The 22,757-nt window shown below is 46.2% G+C and overlaps 1 protein-coding gene across 2 annotated transcripts in view; it reads left to right on the top strand.

Moving 5' to 3' along the window:
* Positions 1 to 22,757, top strand: part of LOC144826407 (tetratricopeptide repeat protein 39A-like) — a 193,987-nt gene that overhangs the window by 149,519 nt on the left and 21,711 nt on the right. For both annotated transcript variants that reach the window (XM_078684720.1, XM_078684731.1), the window contains 4 exons: positions 12,666 to 12,730; positions 13,458 to 13,557; positions 17,177 to 17,242; positions 17,642 to 17,750. In XM_078684720.1, coding sequence (XP_078540846.1) covers positions 12,666 to 12,730; positions 13,458 to 13,557; positions 17,177 to 17,242; positions 17,642 to 17,750 — 340 coding nt within the window. The remainder of the gene's footprint in view (positions 1 to 12,665; positions 12,731 to 13,457; positions 13,558 to 17,176; positions 17,243 to 17,641; positions 17,751 to 22,757) is intronic.

Here is a 22,757-nt window from a genome sequence, read left to right as displayed (position 1 = left end):
TCGGTGCTGTGGTTTCTTCAGAATCCGGACTGGGATGGGTCTAGGATGTTGTTGTCCTCAAGGTAGCGGGTCAGTTGCGTGTTGATGACTTTCTCGATGACCTGCCGGAACGGGAGCTGGGCCGGAAGTTCATGAGGTCCTTGGGGTCCACCTTGGGTTTCTTGAGAAGGGCGTTGAGCTCTGCGTGCTTCCAGATTTCCGGGAATGTGCCTTTCTCAAGGGAAATGTTGATTACTTTTCGTAGTTGGGGTGCGATGGCTGCATCTGCATCTGCTTTGTTGAATATGTCGTGTGGGCAGGGGTCAGACGGTGAGCCTGAGTGGATGGAGTTCATGATCTTGCGTGATTCGTCATCGTTGACGTTGGTCCAGGAGGTCAGGCGATTGGCGCGGGTGGGGTTCGCATGGGGGGTGGAGTTTGGCGTTGTCGGGACGGTTGAGATGTTGAAACTGTCGTGGATGTCAGCGATCTTGCGATGTAAGAAGTTGGCCAGCGAGTCGCACAGTTCTTGTGAGGGCGTGATGTCGTTGGTGTTGGCGCTGGGGTTGGAGAGTTCTTTCACGATGCTGAAGAGTTCTTTGCTGTCGTGAGCATTGTTGTCCAGGTGGGTTTTGAAGGACGATCTCTTGGCTGATCTGATGAGGTGGTTATGTCTGCGGGTGGCGTTCTTGTGGGCTGCGTGGCTGTCATGTGGTCATATGTTGAGCCATTTCTTCTCCAGTTTCCGGCATGTTCTTTTGGAGGTCTGGAGCTCTTCAGTGAACCAGGTGGCTTTCTTGCTGGACCGGTTCTAGGAGGGTTTCTGGAGCGGGGCGAGGGTGTTGGCGTATTTGTCTATCCATTGTCTGAAGTTGCGGGCGGTGGTGTCTGGGTCTGTGGGTGGTTTCTGGGTGAGGGTAGTGGCTAGCTGGTCTTCGGTGACTTTGCTCCAGCAGCGGCGGGACAGTTGTTGGGTGCAGTGGTGCGTGGTGGGCTTCTTGTAGGTGAAGTAGACGCAGCGGTGGTCGGTCCAGTGGAATTCGGTGATGTGATTGAAGGAGACGTGGGTGCTTGTGGAGAAGCTGGGATCAAGTGTGTGGCGGCGGTGTGGGTGGATGCGGTGACGAGTTGTTTGAGGCCGAGGTTGGCGAGGTTGTCGATCAGGGTGGCGGTGTTGGCGTCGTTGTTCTCAAGGTGGAAGTTCAGGTCACCGAGGAGGATGTAGTCAGTGGAATCGAGTGCGTGGGTGCTGGCGAGGTCATTGATGGAGTCGCTGAACTGTGGGCAGGGTCCAAGGGGGTCTGTAGATGAGGGTTCCTCTGAGGGTGGTTGGGGTCAGTGTGGATCTGGAAGTTCAGGTGTTCGGCGATGCTGAGGGTGTCGCCTGAGTGTGTGGAGACCATATCATCCGGTGCGGTGGGCAGATGAACACCTTATTAGGCAGTGGCCCTCTGCTTGAAGGGGGTCAAAGGAGGCCAACAAGAAGGAAGAAAGGCACTGGCACTGATGTTATGTTGGTGAGGGCCATTGCGCAGGATCGTCCAACGATCGCAAGCTGCACCAGCCTAATGCCGGCGAGGAGCCTGTAGCCTAATGCTTACCACCTCACCTTGACACAAGCATCTCCTGAAGGTTCCTGTCTCCCTCTCCCTAGATTGTCGGGAGGCAGGAAGTGGTTCCAAAGCTGGCGTCACTGCCACCTCTATGCTCTAAACAGCCAACACGTGGACTACAGCACACCTGCAGTGCGCTGATTATCCCCGAAATTGGAACTGTGCAGCTGATCTCTTCCGTAGCTCATGCGCCAGGCTTCCATTATCCAATTAGGAAGCACAAACAGTACTCCGGATGAGAGGGAGTGGTTCAATTGGTGCCACCCACTGTACTGCCCCTTACCCTGCACGTGAATAATGCTCTGCTTACCCTGCCCTGGGCCATAGCATAAACAACCTAATAAAATCTAGCCTCTGCTACATGGTGTGGCCACACCCACCTCTAATTGACTTCAATCTCCTCGCTTGGACCTCGAGGACGAGCAATAGTCCGTGCCCGGCCAGCAAATGCGCAGGAGGACACTAACATCATCCACGACCTCCAAATAAACTAAATTGCTTTATACGGGAACATGAAGAAGTAAGTAATTTTATGAAACTGCTTCATAGTGTTCATTATTTCTCTTTTGTATCCTCCTGCTGAAATTAGGGCCCATGTTCATTTACACCAGTCACCACTGTCCTCCTGTAGTTTTTATACGTCCTTCAGAATTTTCTGTTGACAATTGTGGACAAATGGTTCAGGGCCCTTACAGACACAGTACAGGCCTTTTTATAGGCTGACCACCCACTCCACATTGTCTGGGCCAAATCGACCTTTGACAGTGGCATGGGAATGGCAGACTTCAAGTTGTATTACAGGGCAACTCAACTGCTTGTGATTAATGAATGGCTGACAGGAGGGTGGGACAATCCCGCTTACCGAGCCGATTGTCCCTCCTTGGCCTTCACATGGTGATGGGACTTGTGTACGGGGACCCTCTCCCACAACAACTCCCTGAGGCCACTCGTGGTCTTCCTGACATGGGTGGCCGCACAGTATTTAATGGGCTGGCATAATCGGCTTACCCAGCAGACCCCCTTGTGGAAAGGACAACAACTCCATCACACCTCCAGCCTTCAAGGCTTCCAGGCATGGGACAAAATAGACATTATGACCTTGGGAGACTTTTGGAAGGGGTTCCCACATTAGATCGTTCCAAGACCTTCAGTCTCAATATGCCCTCTCTAAGACCCAATTCCACAAATATTTGCAACTCAGATATGCACTTGGCATGTACAAGGAAAGTTGCGATGAGCTCTCCATGTACAATCTGCTGGAAGCTAAGCTGCTGATAGGCAAACCAGGCAGGGGGTGGCATCTCAGGCATATACCACACCCTCATTACAATGCCCTGATGTCTTCATCTCTTGAGGCTAAAACCGGTCCCAGGATGCTTGTTTCCGGTCCAGGGAAGACATGGCTTGGCAGTTCGGGCTGGACTGTTCCCATGGGGCACAGGGTCAGACTGATTTGCATATAGCCATGTCTGAACTGGGGTGGCTGATTGAACTAAAGAATGGTGATGGATTAAACCCAGATCAGTTGACTGGGGGTGAGTGTTTGATTTGTTCAAACGCTCCGTCCATCATCCCCTTTTGTATCACTTTAAAGAACAGTCACAACTCTTGTCATAATGAACCATCCAAGTCACTAAATTACCATGAGCTGGACTCCTGGTATGTATTTCACAAAGCAGGCAGGCTTAAATTTGGGCACTCTGTAAAGTATTTATGCAGTACCCAACAATAATATAGTAGAAACACCAAACATTGGAAATCTCAAACTGAATTAGAAAAATAGAGTAAAATTTAATAAACAAAATTGCATCACAATTACAAACATTAATAAGGGGAACCAGAGATATAAGTTTTAAAGAATTAAGGTAATATAGCACCAAAAAGCCCAAAGTACAAATGATAATCTATGGTCGTAGTAGACTGGGACCTCCGCCTACTTTCAGGCTGTCTCTGATGCAATGTGGCTCGGCTACAACAACCAGGTTCATCCTGGTCAAAAATGTTACCTCTTGGCATTCTCCTAAGTCCCAGTCAACCACAGGAGTACACTTCTAAAGCCCCCAGCTCCTATGGGGAGGCGCTTAGAGAATGTGTGTCAGGCAGAGTCCAACAGCAGGGTTTAGTCCAGGCCCAGTTGCCACTGGTCAGCTCATTAGTTCCAGGAAGATGCCTCTTGTAGCTTGTTTCCTCAGTGTAGCCACACTGACCATTTTGGTCCACGTTTTGTCCTGTTTATAAGAGGGAGCAGGTCAGTCATTCTGGGCTCCTCTCGTGTCAATGACCGCGGTTCTTGATCTTCCACAGGTCCAGAAAGTGTTCTGAAGTGGGTGTCTTGAGGTGCCACATTTAGGCCTAGCCACCAGTTGTGGGTGGGAGTGATTTCTGGGCATGCCCTAACCAGTGGGGTAAACATTCCCGGGGCCAACCATATCCACTTTTTTAGTAGTTTTTGATTGGCTTATTGCAAAGAAGTCCAAATTACCATGTGTTAGAGCATTTTCAAGTTGCTGAAAGTCTTCATCCACACTAAACTTGGGCTTTGAAGGCCATACTGAGCATGTGTGGGGAGTGTACTATGGTAATCCTAGTATCCTGAAATTCAAAGGTCCAGTAGCTAAGCTTGAACCCAGTGTGCACAGACATCAAATAATATATAACAAATGTATACTGTTTTTGACTACATAGTACAATCTATTTCATGTCTTTTATGTTCATTTATTTTTTAACATTTACAACAAATACTGCATCTTTTGATGTTCTCAAACAAGTATTTAGCAGATTGTTAGCAGATTAGAGGATTAATTGAAGTGCTTTGCAAAAGCATAGAACCGCGGTTGAATCTGGCGGTGCTGGATGTAGCATACATAGAAAGAGCAAAAAACAAGGAGAATTAAAGGTATTTCTCCTCGCTGCGCCACTTTAATGCCTCCCCTGAGGAGGCATTAGAATAAGACGCATTCCCAGGTTTACAAAACCTTGTAAATCTGGGAATGCATCAGAATCCATGGGTGGTACTTGGGAACACCTACAGCAACACCCATGGAATGCCCCTTTCACACAGAGTAATGCGTGAAAGGGGGCCATAATTACAAGGGGGACAGCGGGAACAACATGGGCAGAGCCATGCATGCCAGAACACTGGAAGCGTACCCACGCTTGCCTGAACAACGCATGTAGGTGGTTAAGGCAGATAGCGCTCTAGTGTCCAGGATGGGCAGGTGAAGCATCGGAATAGGACGCCCCGGGCACGGACAGGTAAGAGGGGCTGGGGCCGGTATTGGGGGGGTCGTTTTTAGGGGTGGGTTGGGGGAGTTTTTAGCGCTCTGGGTGGGGGGGGTGATCGTGTTTGTTTTTTTATTGGGGGCAGGGTTGTAGGTCTCAGGGCAGTGGAAGGGATTGAGGTGCTTTTAGGGACGTTGCAGGAGGCAGGGTTTAGGGTAGTATGTGGTAAGCGGCATGATTTTAGTCCTTAGAGCGGAGGTGGAGGTAGGGAGTTTGAATTTTAGGGCTTAGGGCAGGGGAGTCGGTGTAGTAACGACCTTAGCCACACATATCCCCTCACCATTCATGTCTTTACAATGAAAATGTATGGTAAAGGAATGCGTGGTTAAGATGTATTCGTGGTTCAGGCTGTGTGGTAGAGGTGCGTGTGGTTTAGCCATGTGTGCCTCTGTCATACAACCTATTTACAAGGCCATGAAAAGCCACGCAGGGTGGCTGTGCCTGCCTTGTAAATATGTATAGAAAACAACAGTCCTAGACCATACTTAATTAACAGAACCAATCTGTACGTAGTTGATGAGTAAAGAACACAGTTTGAGAGTCTGCTCCAAAAAGTCAGCTCTTAGTACTTAATACCTTAGAAACGGAAAAAATGCAACAGACCAAATGCATGTACTAGAGGCAATTTAATTCATTGCATCTAGAAGTTAGAGTATATATCATAAGTCATAGTTATAGTTTTTATCCATGTAGGTTGCCCCAAGGGGGGGGGGAACGTGCAGGAAAGAAAAAGGGTGTTTAGGAGTGTTTATGAGTGATAAAGTGATCGAAGGAAAGTTATAATAGTGACATGGAAATTATTTACAGTATTTTACATACTGAGGATCGGTTCAACATCACCGTCCTTGTTAACCTGGCCACAGTAATGATTATAGATACATTTGTAAATTCATCCAAAAGATGTGGATATATTTTCCAATTTTTGGCACGTGGGATTACGGTAATCAGGGTCCAGGTTAGGTCAAATGAGGGCGTCGACGTTTCGACTTGTCTTGTGGCCTTGTGGGTGAGTTAGACCTGGGCCATGCGAGTCTTCATCAGGACAATGTAGGGGCAATCATAGGGCTGTGGATGACCCCATTTGTATAGATCCGTGTGGAAAAGGGATTCACAGCGGATTGGTTGACACAATGGTCGTCTTGAAGGAGCTGATTATGGATTCCACAGATGTGTGCAGCTCTCAGGGAAAATTCCTCTTAGTAGGGCCTTCAGTGAATGAGGCTGGAAGCTGCATGAGTCAGCGTCTGTTCATGAGGCTCTCGACGGACCTACACGGACCTATACAATTGGGGTCATCCACAGCCCTATGATTGCCCCTACATTGTTTTTCCGAGATAATCATAGTTCTGCAGACAGCCGAGCACTGCAGTTGGTGGCATATAAAGAGGCTTTGAAGGGGGAGTGTGTAACCCAGGTTTTTGGGGTGCAGAGGCCACTAGAGCAGACACTTGTTGACCTGGAACAGGATCGGACATCACTAGACAACCATGCTGATGCCTGGCCCGATGTGTCTGTGAATTGGTGAATTGTTCAGCTCCAAAGGCAGATTGAGGGGACATGGATCAGACTAGAGAACCATACACACACACAATATTGGCTGCTATTGTTTCGGGAGGGACATACATTTTGGGAAATGCTAGCCTGGTCACTAACAAGAGACAGAACACATGCACACATACTGACCCTATGTTAGAGACGGAGTGCCAGATAGGATTGCTAGAGATCAGATAAATGAGACCTGAACAGATGACCTGCAGATGGCTTTTGCTCAATCCCACACTGTAGCTGAGCAAACACTTGAGTGCTATCTCCTGGCTGTAGATCTGCCTTGGCTTACTGATGAACAATGGCACTGCCTGGAAAGCCCACTTGAGCTGGAGGAGCTCAATGAGGCATAGGTGGACATGACTCGGGAGGACACCTGGAGCTGACGGTCTCCCAGCTGAGTTATATCAGGCTCTTCCCTCTGCAGTGTTGTGGAAGTGAAAGGTGCTTTAATGGAGGTGAGATAGAGCGGAGTCCTCCTGCCATCAGTGAGAAGCTGTGACGGTGCTGACTCCTAAGGGGGGGAAGGACCCAACTTGCCTCCTCTCCCACAGGCCGCTATCAATGCTGGACACTGATGTTAAGCTTCTGTGTTAGGTTTTGGCGACTAGACTGCTGCTGATGATTAACACACTTGTACACCCAGATCAATTGGGGTTCATCCCTGGGGAGAGCAGGAAGTAATACAAAACAGCTGAATTACATTATACATGTACTCTAGGAGGAGACCTTAGCGTTGAAAGCCCTAGATCTTGAAAGAGCCTTCAACACTATTGGATGACTATACATGTGGGCACTCTTGTGCCGCATTGGCTTTGGTCCTTGTTGTGTTAAAGTTGTGCAGCTTTGTACACGGATCCCATGGCAAGGGTGTATACCCGGGGCATGTCTCTGACTCCTGGTAGCTGTTTAGGGGAATTCTGCAGGGATGTCCCTTGTCCTCAGTGTTGTTCGCAGTCGAACCACTGCCTTGTCGACTTAGATCGGAATCTGGGCTGTGGGGCATTTGACTCACTGATGCGTCCCATATACTGTCAATGTATGCAGATGACACAATGCTCTATCTACGAGACTTGGCCAGGTCTGTGCCCCTGTTGTTGAATAACTGATTGAGTTTGCAGCGGTTTCTTAGCTACACACAAACAGAGCTAAATCGAAATTATTCTCACTGCGTAGACTGGGTCGACTGGCACCTGGCTTTAGATTACAATGGAAGAGAGACAGCTCTTTGTACCTAGGGATATAAGAGATGAGATGCCTGGTAGAGCAGTACGATCTAAATGTTGGTAGGCTGCTGGTTGGCCTGACCACTCTGTGGACTAATGGAAGACATTACCAGTCTCTATAATTGGATACATCTCCTTGGCTAAAATGGTGTTGCAGAATATGATGTGTGCAATACTGGCCACGACGTTTACTTGCTTGGAAAAGTTACTATGCCCGTCACTATGGACTGTGTAAAGGGCCCCGGTTTTACTGAAACTCTTATGGTTGGACTTGTATTGTCTGACCGGTTTATATACAACACTGCATCACAAAAACAGCATGCAGTAAGCTGGTTTGCCAAGGCCCCTAACTGGGAGAAGTCGTTATTAGGGGGTACGCACAACCCTCACACTTTCTCAGAGATATTTATAGTAGGAAATTGAGTCCCTAGACACTTTCTGTGTTTTATATGGTTTTTAAAAAAATTCTTTTTATTGGCATTTTAAGGGAAAAAGAAAACTCCATAAACAATCAGCCAGTATACAATCAATAAATAATCGAATCAAGAGCTGCACCATCAACACAGGACATATGTTCTACCGCTTGTGCCCAACCCACTTGTGGAGACAGAGATATGTAGGCAAACACCACATCGCAAATCCAGTCGAGAATAGAACATGTGACAGTGCGGACCTACCCCCAGGATGACACCCCATAGAGTATGCATAGCAGGTGGACCGTCAATAAAAAGGAATGCAACATCATTTCCCTACCCTATCTAACCCACCTCACCCATATCATTTGCTGTGTTCTCATCCGATCCCTGTCCCTCCCGAGCCCAAGTGAGGAATGGCTCCCGAATATCTCTGGGTCTGGAGGTTGGAGGCATCAATTCCCAGAAGGTCGTTTTTTGGGAGTGGCCATATGAGACATCCTTGATCCACTCCTTAATGGAATGCACCCTCTTTCTCCCCCCAATGCACAGAAACTTGACGTTTGGCAAAAAGGAGAAGCAATGCATGAAGTTTACGAACTTTAATGGGTGTGTCTTTTACATAGATCAAAAGGCCCAGCAGAGGAGTGGGAGTCTCAGGCGCACCAGTGATCTGATGTATCATTGTAAACACTGTGGACCAGAAAGCCGACAGACGTGGGAAGTCCCATGCCATGTGAAGAAAGGAGGCTGGGATATAACCACAACGCCAGCAGCCCTCGTCTTCTCGCAACCCCATGCGATGTAAGCCTATAGGTGCTCTCTAAAAGCGGTGAAGGAACTTGGAGTGTATGAGCAGAGTTTATAATTGGGGAATAACTCAGTGAGCTGACGACAGCAGTACGACCATTGGTCTTCTGTGAGCGGGACGAGGAGTTCGCTATTCCACCCCTGTAGCGCCTTTGACTTCATCAGTGGTGCTGTGGTTGGCATGTGTGTGTACAGTCGTATGACAAATTTGCCGGGCGAGGGTGAACTTAACAAGTTTTCGAGTGCTGCCATGGATGGCGGGGAGTCCGGAAACTCATGCAGAGAGCGACAGGCTGCCCGAAGCTTATAATAGAGAAAAAGTTCGGCAAAGGGCACTGCCTGCCCCTCCTCAACAACGGGGGCGAGCAGAATGTGTTACCGGGGTACTGGTCAGCAAAGGTACGTAGGTTCAGCTTTTGTGCCACATTCTTACTAATACTGTCCCCTTTATTTGGCAGTGTTGGGTTGTGCGCTAGTGGTATAGATGGGGCATATAATATGGGAGCGCACGCTCTCATCCGCAATTTGTTCCACTCCCATTGCATGGTCTCCACAGTGTCCTCGCAATCTCGAGGACGTCGGTAGGGCTGATAAAGAGCCACACGGAGTGGAACAGGCGCTGCCACGTCAGTCTCCGCGGCCACATGGGGCTGAAAAGGAGTTGGATGGACCCAGTGATGGAGGAACTGAGCCTGGGTGCACCAGGCATACAGTTGCATGTCCGGGGCTCAAGATCCCAAGATACTCGAGCTTGCCCGCCTGCCCACGCCAACAAAACCAGCAAAGTCTTAAGGGACCGAAAGAAGGCATGCGTGAGAGGAATCAGAATGTTAGTAAATAAAGAAATTTCGGCAGGACTATCATTTTAGCTAGGGCTATCTTTCCGGCTGGGGACAGCGGAAGCCGAGCCCACAGTGCGACTTTCTCCTCTAGCCAGGTGATGGCACGTCCATAGTTTACATTCCACACCTCTTGTAAGTTCCTGCTAATCCATATGCCCAGATATTTTACTGTGTTTGATATGGTTGATGGCAGATGTGTGGCATAAGTGGTCTGTAAATATTCTACAGGCTCCCTTTTGCAAAGGTCATGCCGCTAAGGGTATTAAGGCCATTTTATAACATGCAAAAGGACATGCCTTTCGATGCATGGCGGGAAGGGGGATGCCAACACGCAGGTGACTTGTTTCTCAAAAACAAATAATCTTGTTCACACAAGCTCAGAAAGAGTTTGGAGATTAGCGCACACTGCCCAAATGATTTGGACCACATTTCCGCATCAAGAACACAAAATAATGCAGGGGTTGCTGGAATTCTTCGGCTGTAGACGACTGATAACACACATGCGGCACTAGTGATTGATAGGGGAAGAAGGACTGACCCAACTGGAGCCCGTTGGAGCACTGACTGCCCAGGAGAACTAACAACTGCAGAATGGAAGAAGGCGTGTGGCAAAGCTAAACAGGTATCTCCTAATGCAAGCTTCAAACTAGTATAGGTTTACTACTTACATAGAATCTACATGGCACCTAAAAATGATCAGGTATCTAGCCTGCTATGCCTGCTGCGTGTGGAAGATGCAGGCAACCCTCTACAGACGTTCTCCATGTGACATGGGTGTGTCCCCGGTCCTAATTCCAAACTTCCGGGAGGAAGTGCTTTGAATCCTGGCACATGCTGCAGGGCTAGCATTGGATGGGTCTATGAAAATATGCTTACTAGGTATAGTGCTATGGCGAAAATGCCTTACAATGAAAACTTGATTGGAGGCGTTGATCATGGTAGGTGAGACGTCAGATTACCATACACTGGGTGGCAACTCAGATCCCTGATGTTACAAGATGGACAAAAAGACTTAGTGTAGTGGGTACTAGCCGATGAGCGGCAAATGAAGGTTACCTTACGGGATGTTCACATTTTATCAAAAGGTCTGATCACCCTAATAGGCCTCCTTAAAAGAATGACTAGAGATAATTATGGGATGGATGAGCTGGGGGAAAAGTGACTGGGAATTGTAGTGTACTAGTAAAATGTGCGATCCGTACCATATACTCCTAATTATCACAATGACTGAAATTCCTAGAATTGGTCTTTTTTTATTGCTCATGTGAATCTGATACACCTTGTCTTTCACGGTTGAAAACATTTAAATAAAAACAATGAAAAGAAAAAAACATGGCATGTAAGTAAATCAGGTCTCAGCAGAGATTTCACAGTTGGTAAATGTACTGGCTGACAACCCAACTGATGTCATCAACAATGTTTAAAGTTAAATTGAAGGTCTAGAAGAAAACTTGGCCATTCACTTAGCAAAGGACAAGAATCTATCGCTGGATATTAAATTAAATCAGAAATTTAAAAAGTAAGAATGAGCGTAGTATACAGTATGACCTGCTTTTAAACATAGTCTATAATTTTACAGAATCCGTTTAGGAAAGATTCACATTGACAATCCGGAATATAAGCATATTTTTCCAGGCGTCCTACAAATAAAACTCAGTGAGCACCATCAAATCTTGCCCTCTGTCTGCATTTGTGTTTTGTTTCTCCAATTCTATCAAACCTTATTATTCCATATGCTGTCTGACTTCTTCCTCACTACTTGTATATTCGGTCTCCCACACTCTTGCCCATTCTAATGCCTTCACCTAATTCTTGCCATTTATTTTTCTATCTATCTTTGTGTCAGAACCACCACTGTCTGTATTTCAACACCCAGAATGGCAATGATGCTTGCCTTATTTGATACATCTGGGTGAGCTATTTAGACTCTGAGGCAAAATTATACATCCGTGGATTGATATTCCACCTTTTGATGAACAGCGCTGTGACCGACTTAATTAAAAGCTTTGTTTGTTAGCAGGAAGTGCCAAAGTTCTTAAACTATTTTAAGGCTCAAGTAAAATGTTGAGAACTCTAGATAACAACTTTGGTGGACACCCGTGGTCTCCAACCTTTTCTCGAATAAGAGCTACTTATGATCAATGAAAATCATCCCGAGCTACTAATATTTTTAGTGCAATAGTGGCCATTTCAGGCAAGATTACATTAGTAGCCACACATTCATATTTACTACCCATGATCACCTCAGTGCATCAGACAGGGAGGCAGTAAAGTAAAAATGGTTTTATCTGTTTGGAATGCCTTTACATAAGTAATACCTTATAGCTATATTGCTTGAATGCCCAAGCAACAAGGTAATACTATCACTTAGCTTTAAGTAAATTTGGGGAATTCAATCATTTTTCTCCTCCAAATATAATCGAATGAGTTACGAAAATACACTCCTGTTCATCTAGAATGCACAATTTTCTATTTTGGTATACATATATTAATCCAGCCAAGCAATAGCTGCTAATTTAGTAGGTTGGGCTGGACACAGGAGAGCTACTTACAGGTTGGTGGAGAGCTACCAGTAGCCGGGCGAGCTATCTTGGGAGAAGCCTGGCGTAAGCTGACCATTCCAGTCTTCCTGTAATGCTTTCAAACACTGCATATAATAAGAGGCATTGACTTTGAAGCCCCTCGCCCATTCAAAATCTATAGCGACAAAATGGGTAAAGAAGGGCAGAAGATCAACAGCTCTGTAGAAGCAAAAAGTAATCTGCCGCACATGGTGGTGGGGCGATCTGCATTATAGTCCTTCTTGGATGGCCTCAAGGAGTTCATTTGTCTGCCATCTTGTCGTTGTGCTGCTTTCTCCCTTTCTTTGGCGATGTCTTCTCCCCCCTTGCTTCCCTTCTACCCTGTTCCCCTCTGTGTGCTAATCTCACTCTACATCTGATTAATACCCTACAGGATGAAAACATGGTTCATTTCATCAAAGGAGGAATCAGGTTGCGCAGCAGTTTCCTCTTATACAGGTAAGGTGCATGGTTTCCTCAAGGTGACTCTCCATGCAGCCGTGCACTTCTACACGCCATACAGCCCTCACTCAATGCACCGCGTCAACCATTCATGCACTAGGTCAAGCCATTGGAGTATCCAATATGAGCCGTGGGAAGGCCCTACTCAAGAGAGCTCCTACACATTCCCTGGCACTCCTAAAGGTCTACTACATTCTGCAGCTAAATTTGTATCTTGTTCCAAATAGTTTGAAAATCTAAAGCCAGCATTGAGAAGACTTCATTAGCTGGTTCTGAAGGAAGGAATAAAGTTCAAGCTTGTCTGCTTCACCTTCAAGGCCCTTAAAGATCAACAAACTGCTTGTGTCCACTCCATCCTAAAAATGCCTGGAGGTGTCAAATCCCAGAAACAGAAGCTTATTGCGACTGGAATCTCAAACATTCTAAACCACTGCAAATAAAGAATGCTGAATTGTTTGTGCAACTCTCGCCTTGAGGATCTGAGATGCCTAGAAAGCCTCCCCTCATTTCGTAAAAACCTCTGCTGGTCTGCCACCACCTACACCCTTATCCCCTCCTTCCTTCAGCAGCAGAGTATGCCTGATTGTGGCATGAAAACGTGATTAATGGCTGGTCTAGGGTTTTGCGAAGTGAGGGTTTCTTTTCAAAGCTCCATTGAGCGAATGTGTTATTTCTCAGTTTTGCTTTGCAATTATAATAAAATCCATGTTGTTTTTTCCAAAAGGGAGCTGAACAATTTCATGCAGTCCAACCACTTCACCAAAGGACGGGCCCATGTGCACCTGGAGGGCGGGATAGCCCTGGGCGTAGGGGCATTTAACCTGGTAAGGTCCAGTTGGAAATCCCCTTTCTGGTGGATTTAAGGCATTGATATGGGCCATGTTTCCCAATGTTATTTATACTTCCAGTTTACTCAGACTTGTATCTCTTAACCTGCCAGATTTGTCAAGAGTCCTACAGAATACTGTGCTGATTCCAGTTCCCTGATAAGAGCCACATTGTATCCCCTGGCCAGTGCTTAATTTGTAAAAAAAAAAAAAAAAGTTAGTGCCAGGGCCCTCATTAGGGAGCCACTGCAGCTTGCACCACCCACTGCCTATTCCAGCGCTGCCAATGACAGTACCTGTATACGTGTGACAATTCAGACTATTTGAAGCCCCCAAAACAATGAGAAGGGCTTGGTTGGCTGGTATTAGTAGTTTTTATTTTGTATTGAGTTAATAAATAACGGTAGCTGTGCTAATCAGTAAATAACACAAACAGCACCACCACATGGCAGCTGTTATAAGGGCTGGTGTTGACAATTAAGTGCCGGTGCCGAGCACCGGAAACCACTGGCTCAAAATAAGCACTCCCCCTGGCACTGTTTGCACACTCGTTATTGTTCCACTTTTTTACGGGTCCCACCTCGTCCACTTTGTTCCCAGAAATCCCCATCCCTGCCACGTTTGCCACTGTTTTTGACCTCTTCTCGGAGGGTCCATCTCTGTAGAGACTTTGGATGGACAAGTGTAACAGAGGACTCTTCCCCCACTCTCCAACAACAGATCTATCATTTCTCATGTTGAAATGTTGGGGGGGGACACCTGCAACTGTTTAACTGTCCATGACTGTGTAATGGAAAATACCTTGTACTTGTGATGTATGCTGTTACGCTAAACACAAAACTAATTTTTTTTTAAATGAACAAAAAAAAAGAATCCTCTGACATTGAAGTGCTTCTCCAACTTCAGCTTGTCCACTCCTAGATATATATTTTGGTGTTGCATAACAGAAAACTGCTCTTGGATTATACAAAAAATGAGGGTAAGTGCACTGAGGGCCTAACATTTACCCACACCTTAGGTTGTGATCCATACTGGTTCTCCTGGCGCAGTAGTCATGAAATGTAGGGTGTTGCCATGCGTCCATCCTGTGTCAAGTAGTGCAGATCCTTGTGGCACCCTGAACAGTGCCCACATTTGAAGCACTGTGTGGTGTGGGATGTTGGTACTTTTGAGAAGCCTCTCCTTATAGGCCTAGCTCCCCAGACAGATACAACACTACTATGGCCTGGTTCAAAAATTGCACCTTCCTCTTTCTATGGAATTGCTTAATGTTCTGTGTTACAGGATGTGTTATGGGAAAGGATTTGTGTAAAACTCCTCATGAGATATCTACCTTCCCTTCTCCCTGCATGTTTGTGGTGTGCTGCAAGACGCACATGGTGTAAAAGTGACCGCATACCTGTCGGCCAATGTGCTGCATAGATAGTCTTGTCATTTTTGCAGAACAAGATGGTGGTTCACTTGCATGGACGTATGACTCAGGTTTGAGGTTTGTTCCTTTAACGGTGTATGTAGAAACTTAAAGTCCAACTGCAGGACACCGTGGCAAGCCTGGCGACATGAGATGCAGAAGTAGTTGAGGCTGACCCTTAGCTGGGCATCTTCACATGATGCCACTCTTTCTGAATGATCTTCAGCAAATCTGAGCAAACTGAGGGCTCCCCGGGTATAATGTGCTGCAGAGCTAGGTACAGAAGCGGCAGCAACCACGTGGTGGGTTTAAGCAGAGGCATTGCCGCCTTTAGTAGAGCAGGTGCAATGGCACAATGACCCAGGATGTGTGGGGGGACCACCTGCTCCCCAGTTGAGGATGCCTTGTACTACCTACGCTGGAGCAGGTCCCCATTGTATTGCTTCCATGGGGTCCTGTGGTATCCAAGCCTGTATGTATGATAATCATGAAACTGTGTCAAATCATGATAAATCACATGTATTCAATTTGAAGGATTACTGAACTGCAAACCCCACCGAAAATCTCACGCTGGGGAAGGTCCCCATTTTATTGCTTCCATGGGGTCCTGTGGTATCCAAGCCTCTACGTATGATAATCATGAAACTGTGTCAAATCATGATACATCACATTTATTCAATTTGAAGGATTACTGAACTGCAAACCCCATCGGAAATCCCACTGCAGAAGTCCGGAGAAGAACTTCAAAGTAACAATGGCACAGAGATGAAAACTGCAGCAAAAGGCGTGAAAAGAAAACAAATCAAAGCGTAACCATCTGACTTGTGCTTTATTGGGAATACTGTTAATTCCCATGTGGCATGTTATGCAAAGTACTGTCTATGAAGCATACATGCTGTTGTCCTGGTGGATTAGGGATGTTTTATGTGTTTTCTGTCTGAGGCGTGATTGCCTTGGAACGTGTGAGGTCAGGTTCTGGTGTGTGGATTGCAAGTAGTTGCTCTTACTTTAGCGGCGGGAACACCTTGGTTTCACCGGCTTGCCTGATGGTTAATGATCAGTGATGGAGAATGTTGTTCCAGAGGGAGCTCCTGGTACTGAGAGGGAGCATCCTCCATGGTGTGATTTTATTAAAAGACAGTACTGTGAAGCTGGGGTGCCGATGATGAATGGAGGGACAAGCAGGGGAGTTAACGGAGTAGTTACTATCGGTTAAATTTGGTCCCATCACCATATAATACCTTGTGGAAGATTCACAGGATGGAGGGTGAAAACTGCCTGTAATTTGGTTATCGAAGAAGGGATGGGGCCTTCAACCATGATATATATCCCCATGTAGCCGAATAAACAGATGCCGCCTGCTGAAATCGCACCAAGCTTGGAGACCCTTTCGTGAATGCACCTATCGATCCACCATGTGGAGTAGATTCCCGTTCCCAAACACTCAACTGAAATAGACATTTATTAATTTCCGTTTTTTCTTTTATTTTATTCTCCATGGTAAAATAATTTTTCACCTGGAAAAAACTCTTTGCCATGAAATATGAGAGCATTCCCTTCCATTTCCTTTCCCAAGCTGGAGTCTAATTTGTGCCTGCATTTCACAGCACTAGTGGTATATACTTTCTAAGACACTCTGCTTGTGACTATCCCCAGACTGACTCTAAAACATCTAGACTGTGTCTTGCAGAAAATGTGGTCCTTAATTCGCTCACTCCTTGTTTTTAGAACCTCGCCTGTTCCACTCAACTTGCTTGAAAGGCAGTCTGTGTTTTTTCTCTATTGTGAAACCTCCACTCTGGGCTCTACTGCACATGTCCTTGCATGTTGGCCATGTAAACTGATGGTGGGCGCAACTAAGGGCATCGTATAGTCTGATGGGTCTGTAGTGAGGCAAGCGATGAGGGTACATATCATGGGCCTCTGGTAAGTCTGTTGTGGACACCAGCGGGGGTCTGTGTTTTTCAAGACCTGGGACTGCACAGGTTCAACCCTGGGCCCTAACATGGATATCTCTGACATGACTGGGAATCTGTATTGACCCCCGCTCCACCAGGTCCACACTTCACTTTTCTCAGGATTCCCCAGGTGCCAGAAGAGATGTGAGCAGGACAGTCTCCTTTAAGACCCTCTTTCCAGAAAACTAGGTGTCTACTTGATCTCTCTACTCACGCCTGAACGTTTTCTTTTCTGTTTGTTCTGTAGACTCTGTCCCTTTTCCCTCCACGGATCCTCAAGCTCCTCGAGTTTGCTGGGTTTTCCGGAGACAAGGTAAGACCATGACCTGGGATGTAGCCGGCTGTCCCCTGCCTGTTCGTTGTATGCGTGCCAGACCCTCTCAACTGGCACCACAAACCTTTTCCCAGTTCCTCTTGCGTTCCTTTGAACTGTTCTTTCTAGATCTGGTTTCCTTCTATGTTGTTTTCACTCAATGCATAAGTTCCTGACTAGTCTCTGTGTACGCATTCCCTCTAATTGCGACCATCACTCTCTCTTTCTTTGCTTGCCGCTTTTTGTCCTGTCCATTCTGTCCCTCCATTCACACCTGAGGTCTCCCTCTCTTTTTTGCCTCCTCACCTCTGTCAGCCTCTCTTAACCGCACATTAGCTGCCAGGCACACCTGCAGCCTCCCCCTCTCACGTCCCTGCTCTTGGTTTCCCCTGCCTCCAGGAATATGGCCTGTCGCGTCTGCACGAAGGAGCCTCCTCCCCCAACCTGCGGTCCCTGCTCTGCGTGATGCTTCTCTTGTGCTACTACACCTTCCTCACTTTCATACTTGGTAAGCACCTGAGGGAAAAGGTGAGACTCCATCTACCGCATGCAGAAGTAGAGGTGGGCGAGCCAACAAGTTAACAGTGAGAGCCAGCTCTTAGAACCCGTGCATGAGCCGATCCCTGAAAATGTTTGCTATGTAAATCATAGAACAAACATCACATAAATATAAAATATGATAAAGGCTCTTCAACATTAAAAAAGTGTATTTTTTAACAGGTGGAAGCTTTGAAATGAATATGTCACATTATACTACTACACTGACAAGTACTTATTGAAAGTGATAGTTGTTAAACATGAACCATTAGTAAACTAAGAGGCAAGCCAATTATCATGTAAACCAAGTACATGGCCTAGATTATTATGGAGCAACATTATTAGTCTATTAAATTGAACACAATAGGTTTTGAACAACTGGTATTCTGAACTCGTGTATTTGAAGGTGCTTTCTTACTTCATAATGAAGAAAAAATAATTTTTGGGAATGAAATATTTGCCTACGGGATAACACAATTTAAGCCACGATTTATCCAAGTTTTCTTGTTTTAGTTGGTACAAATCACCCACTAAATTTGTCTTTCCTTCTTTTTTATCTCAATGCTTTGTTTTGGCATCTTTTTGCATTTTTGTAGCGTTTATATATCGTGCGAACTTGACCGAAGGTATTGAATCGCTTTACCTGAACACCAGTTACATTACACAAGAGCACAGTCATTTTTTTAAGGCTTGGGGAGTTAAGTGATTGGCACAGAATAACAGGATGTTGAGCCGACTCCCAGACTCGAACTTGGTTCCCCCAGTTCAAAGGTAGGCAGCTCTGCCTGCAATGCCACATCCTGGGTAGAGTGAGTGTGACAGGCGGAAGCCACTCAAAAGCTCGGTTTGTTATGGGCTTGAGGTTCCAACAGAACCTCGAGCTAAGCCCACAGAGGCTTCCGGCTTGCGCCTGACTCAAGCTTTCAGTAGCTCGCCAATCTCCATGCAGGGTGGGGGTATGACGTATGGGGGCAACAGTCACCGGCCGCTTGCGTTGGCTTTTGTATAGTGAAGGAAGCAGTGATCTCAAGTCTCCCTTACAGAACAGGTACATCATGGTCGGTGACCGCTCAGGATTCCCCACGTAGACAGAACAGGTAGAGTAAAGGCAGCCGTCCATAGTCCATGCAACTTGTAACCCATACACAGAAATGGCGTAATCCAAGGAGGAGCTGTGCATAGCATTAGCACTCCCATCTCTTGTACAGGCATGCGGAGACTAAGTCATACAATCGACCCACACCCCCTGTAACCCCGGCACATACTCCACAGCCAGAGTAGCAGTGCAGGCGTCCCTTATACATTAAGACTATAGTGAATATGGCAAATGTCTTTATAAGCTTCTCTTACAGGCTGAACAAGTGTGTGATGCCCTCACACTCAGATGTTCATTATAGATCGTTGCAGCGGAAGCATCCCGCACACCCTGAACACATATCCAGGAGCAGTTCAAGACACATACACATGTGCACATATGCAAACTCACAACACCCCGTGTGTAGCACAAATAACCACAATGCAAGTGTCTTTCACAGATCTAGAACAGGTACACATGGTGCTCTAGTGAAACAAGTATGGACCGGTGGCGAAAAGAAGAGCCAAGGTTGGTGGTACAAGGTCATAAAACTGCCCTGGACTGACGAATTCTGATTATCCCAATCTAATTATTTGGTTCCAAGTCATTTGTATATTCTTGAAAAAGCACAAAGGAAGTGGGCGAGCCACTGAGAGCTCATGCCAGATAACTTGCTCTGACTCAGTTCAAGGCTCTCTTGGAACCTCAAGCCTAAAATGAGCCAAGTTTTCACTGAGGGTGAAGTTGCCTTCTGACTACAGCCGCTAACTTACTAAGCTAAGAAACAAGGGTTGAATCCCGCATCAGCTCAGGAGCCTGTAAATCTTGGCAAACCTCCCTGTGCAGTAAAAAAAAATATTGTAACCTAGTCTATGTCTGTTGTAAGGTACTCTTATGTATTTGGGCAAGGTTTGTGCTATTAATGTATGTATGTGATATTTCTATGGTGTGAACCTAGCCAAAAGGCAGCGGAGTGGTGTGCATGGTCAATGACCAGCATAAAGTCTACAAGTAAGAGGAGCTGGGTTGAGGACAGTTAAAGCATTGTGACGTAGTGTTCTTTAAAGAGGTGAGTCTTCAGTTCTTTCTAAACTAGAGCAGTGTTGGGGCAGTCCTGATGGGTACGAGGATGCTGTTCCAGATCCAGGGTGCATAGAGGCAAAAGCCCTTCTGTCTTGTTGTTTTGATTTTTTACACTTCAAAGTCTTTAATCTGATGGTATCCTTACTGCAGGTGTGCCGAGATACATGAGAGGTGGTGAGCTTGTCTGCAAGATAAGCGGGGTGCTGGTACCTTTGTAAATGATGCAGCTTGTTTTGAAAAGGGGAGCTGATGAAGTTCAGTCGGGATTGGGGTGATGCCATCACATTTCTTCAGCCCCTGGATGAGATGTGCTGTAGCATGTAGGATGCCCCTAAGGGGTACCAGTTTAGCATCTGGAGGACATGGAGTTTGGCATTACCCCATCCCAGAAGTGAGTACAAGGGCTTGAAGAGCAGTGCTTATGATGGTGGGATTGTCAACTGTGTCAAAGGCACCTGAGAGGTTCATCAATTTCAGGAGGTATCTGTCATCCTCATCTGTGGTCAAGAGGGCATTGTCTATTGTGTTTAAGGTAGTGGTTTCCAAGCTGCAGGCTTATCTGAGGCCAAACTCGTAGTCATACAGAAGATGGCTTTTTATGATGTTGCTGATGAATGATAGGTGTGTAATGAGCCGGTAGTTAGTGAGGTCGTCAGTGTCTAATGTACATTTCTTTGAGTGGGAGGATCTGGCCTGTCCTCAGAGCTTCTCAGAAGATACCTTCACTGAGGGGGGAATTGACAATTGAAAGAAGGTGTAAGAGAGCATCTCTAGAGAGAGCTTTTGGGAAGAACAATTGTAAGACATAATCTTCATAAGAAGTGACTTCGAGGCAGTTGAGTATGTCAGCAAGATCTGGAGGAGATAGGACATGGAAGGCTTACCACTGCAGAATTCAATGAGAAGGGATAGGTGTAATAATAGAAGCATGCTTGGTGTCTTCGATATGCTGTTGGATCTTCATCATTTTTCACAAAAGAAGAAGTTGATGTCATTGCAGTTTTCTGTGGAACAAGGAATAGGTAGAGGGGAGGTAGGGGAAGAGGTGTGGCGCCGCGGCCAGGGCGAGCGAAGAGGTGTGGCACCGCGGCCAGGGCGACTGACTATGGAATCTGGGGATCACGGTTCGATCCCCGGTGCCGGCAGCAGATTAGCCCAGCACCATGTGACTCTGGGCAATAGCTTGCTTAATCTTCCCGAGGACCCCCAGCGTCTAGAGACCCTTACGGGTGATTGTTTGCGCTTTACAAATGTGGATTATATATTATTATTATTATATACATATATATATATATTATATATAGGTCCCGCAAGGGGTTGATGCAGTGCTTGATTGTGTTGAACAGTGTTCTTCTTCCGTTGGTGACTTTATTGATGTTGTTGGTGTAGCACTTTGCTTTGGCTGATGTGATGAGCTCTCTGCATGTTGAGCAAAGTAACTTCAGTATCAAGAGGTCCTTGGGAGTTCTGTTTCTCTTCCATTTTCCTTCCTGTCTGTGGATGGATTGTTTATTGTCAACAAGTTCTTCAGAGTACCAGGGTGCTGAAGGCCTTGGCTTGCACTTGTGTGTTGTTATTGGGGCGTGAATGTTCAAATAGTTTACTAAAAAGTTGTTGAAGTTCTTTAAAAGAGTGTTGGCATTGGTTTTCTGGTTTTAGTTGACCATAGTTTCTTGGTAGGACCTCAAGCATGAAGACATGGATGGTAAAGTGTTTGGTCCAGTGGCGGGTGTGGCTGGTTTGTATTGGATTGTTGGTGATATTGAGAAGTCCAGGTCAAGGAAGTGGCTTTTAGCGTGTGTTGGATGTGTCACATGTTGTACCACATTGAGTGTACCGATGAGGTTGAGAGGGATGTCTCTTTTTTGAGATTGAGTTGTCTGGGAAGTTTGAAATCACCCAAGAGGATAGTGCGCGCGTATTGGATGGACAAGGTGGTGAGGAGATCTGAGGATTCATCCATGAAGCCCTTGTTTTGGGCCGCTTGTAGATGAAATTGAAGTTGGCAGTTTAAGTTGCAGAGAGAAATGGAATAGCAGAAGATCCATGGAGTTGAGTGATACTTGCGTAGCTCGGGTGCAGATCCAAGAGGATTTATAGATGACCGCGAGGCCCCCTGCCTTCCTATGTGTGTGGTCCACCTGATGGATGCTATGGCCTGAGAAAGAAAGACGTCTAGAATGTCTGAAACCATGTTTCTTTGATAAAGAGGGCGTGATGGTGATTGGGCATGGTATGGTTGGTGTTTGGAGCACTGCAGAGTGATCGTTGATGAGCATGAGTTGGAATGTATGTTCTGTAGTCTGAGGGTGATTGGTAGTTAGTGGATGTGTACAGGGTTGGGTCTCTGTGTGTTGCGAAAGCTATATGAGAGTCTTGGCCTCTACATCTGGATGTGATTGCAGTGAGTACCAGAATGGGGACTGGGTGAGACACATGATTAATCTTACCTTGCGCATTTTAGTGGAACAAGGGTTCTGGCCCATGGCCCTTATAGGCTCAAAAGGCAACCCTTGACTGGGTCTGCCTTTTGATGGGAATGCCCAGGCGATGGGACAACCTCGAGATTTGACTGAAGTAGGCAAAAGACTGGAAGTGATGTCACCTCCTGTGCAGTTGAATGATAGGAAATTAAGTGGTAGCCCTTCCTGTGCGGATGAATGAAGGGAACTGAAGTCCTCTTGCTTGGCTTCTTCTTTTAAATACTTTTTTTAAATATGGGTTTGGTGGGAAATCAGTGATGTCACTTCCTGTGCAGATGGATGTTGGGAAAAACAGTGGTGACTCTTCCTGTGCAGATGAATGATGGAGAAAAAAAAT

The sequence above is a fragment of the Lissotriton helveticus genome, chromosome 1_1 (genome assembly GCF_964261635.1).
Source record: "Lissotriton helveticus chromosome 1_1, aLisHel1.1, whole genome shotgun sequence".
NCBI lineage: Eukaryota > Metazoa > Chordata > Amphibia > Caudata > Salamandridae > Lissotriton > Lissotriton helveticus.
The sequence above is the reverse complement of the archived record's forward strand: the minus strand, read 5'-3'. Positions and strand labels throughout refer to the sequence as shown.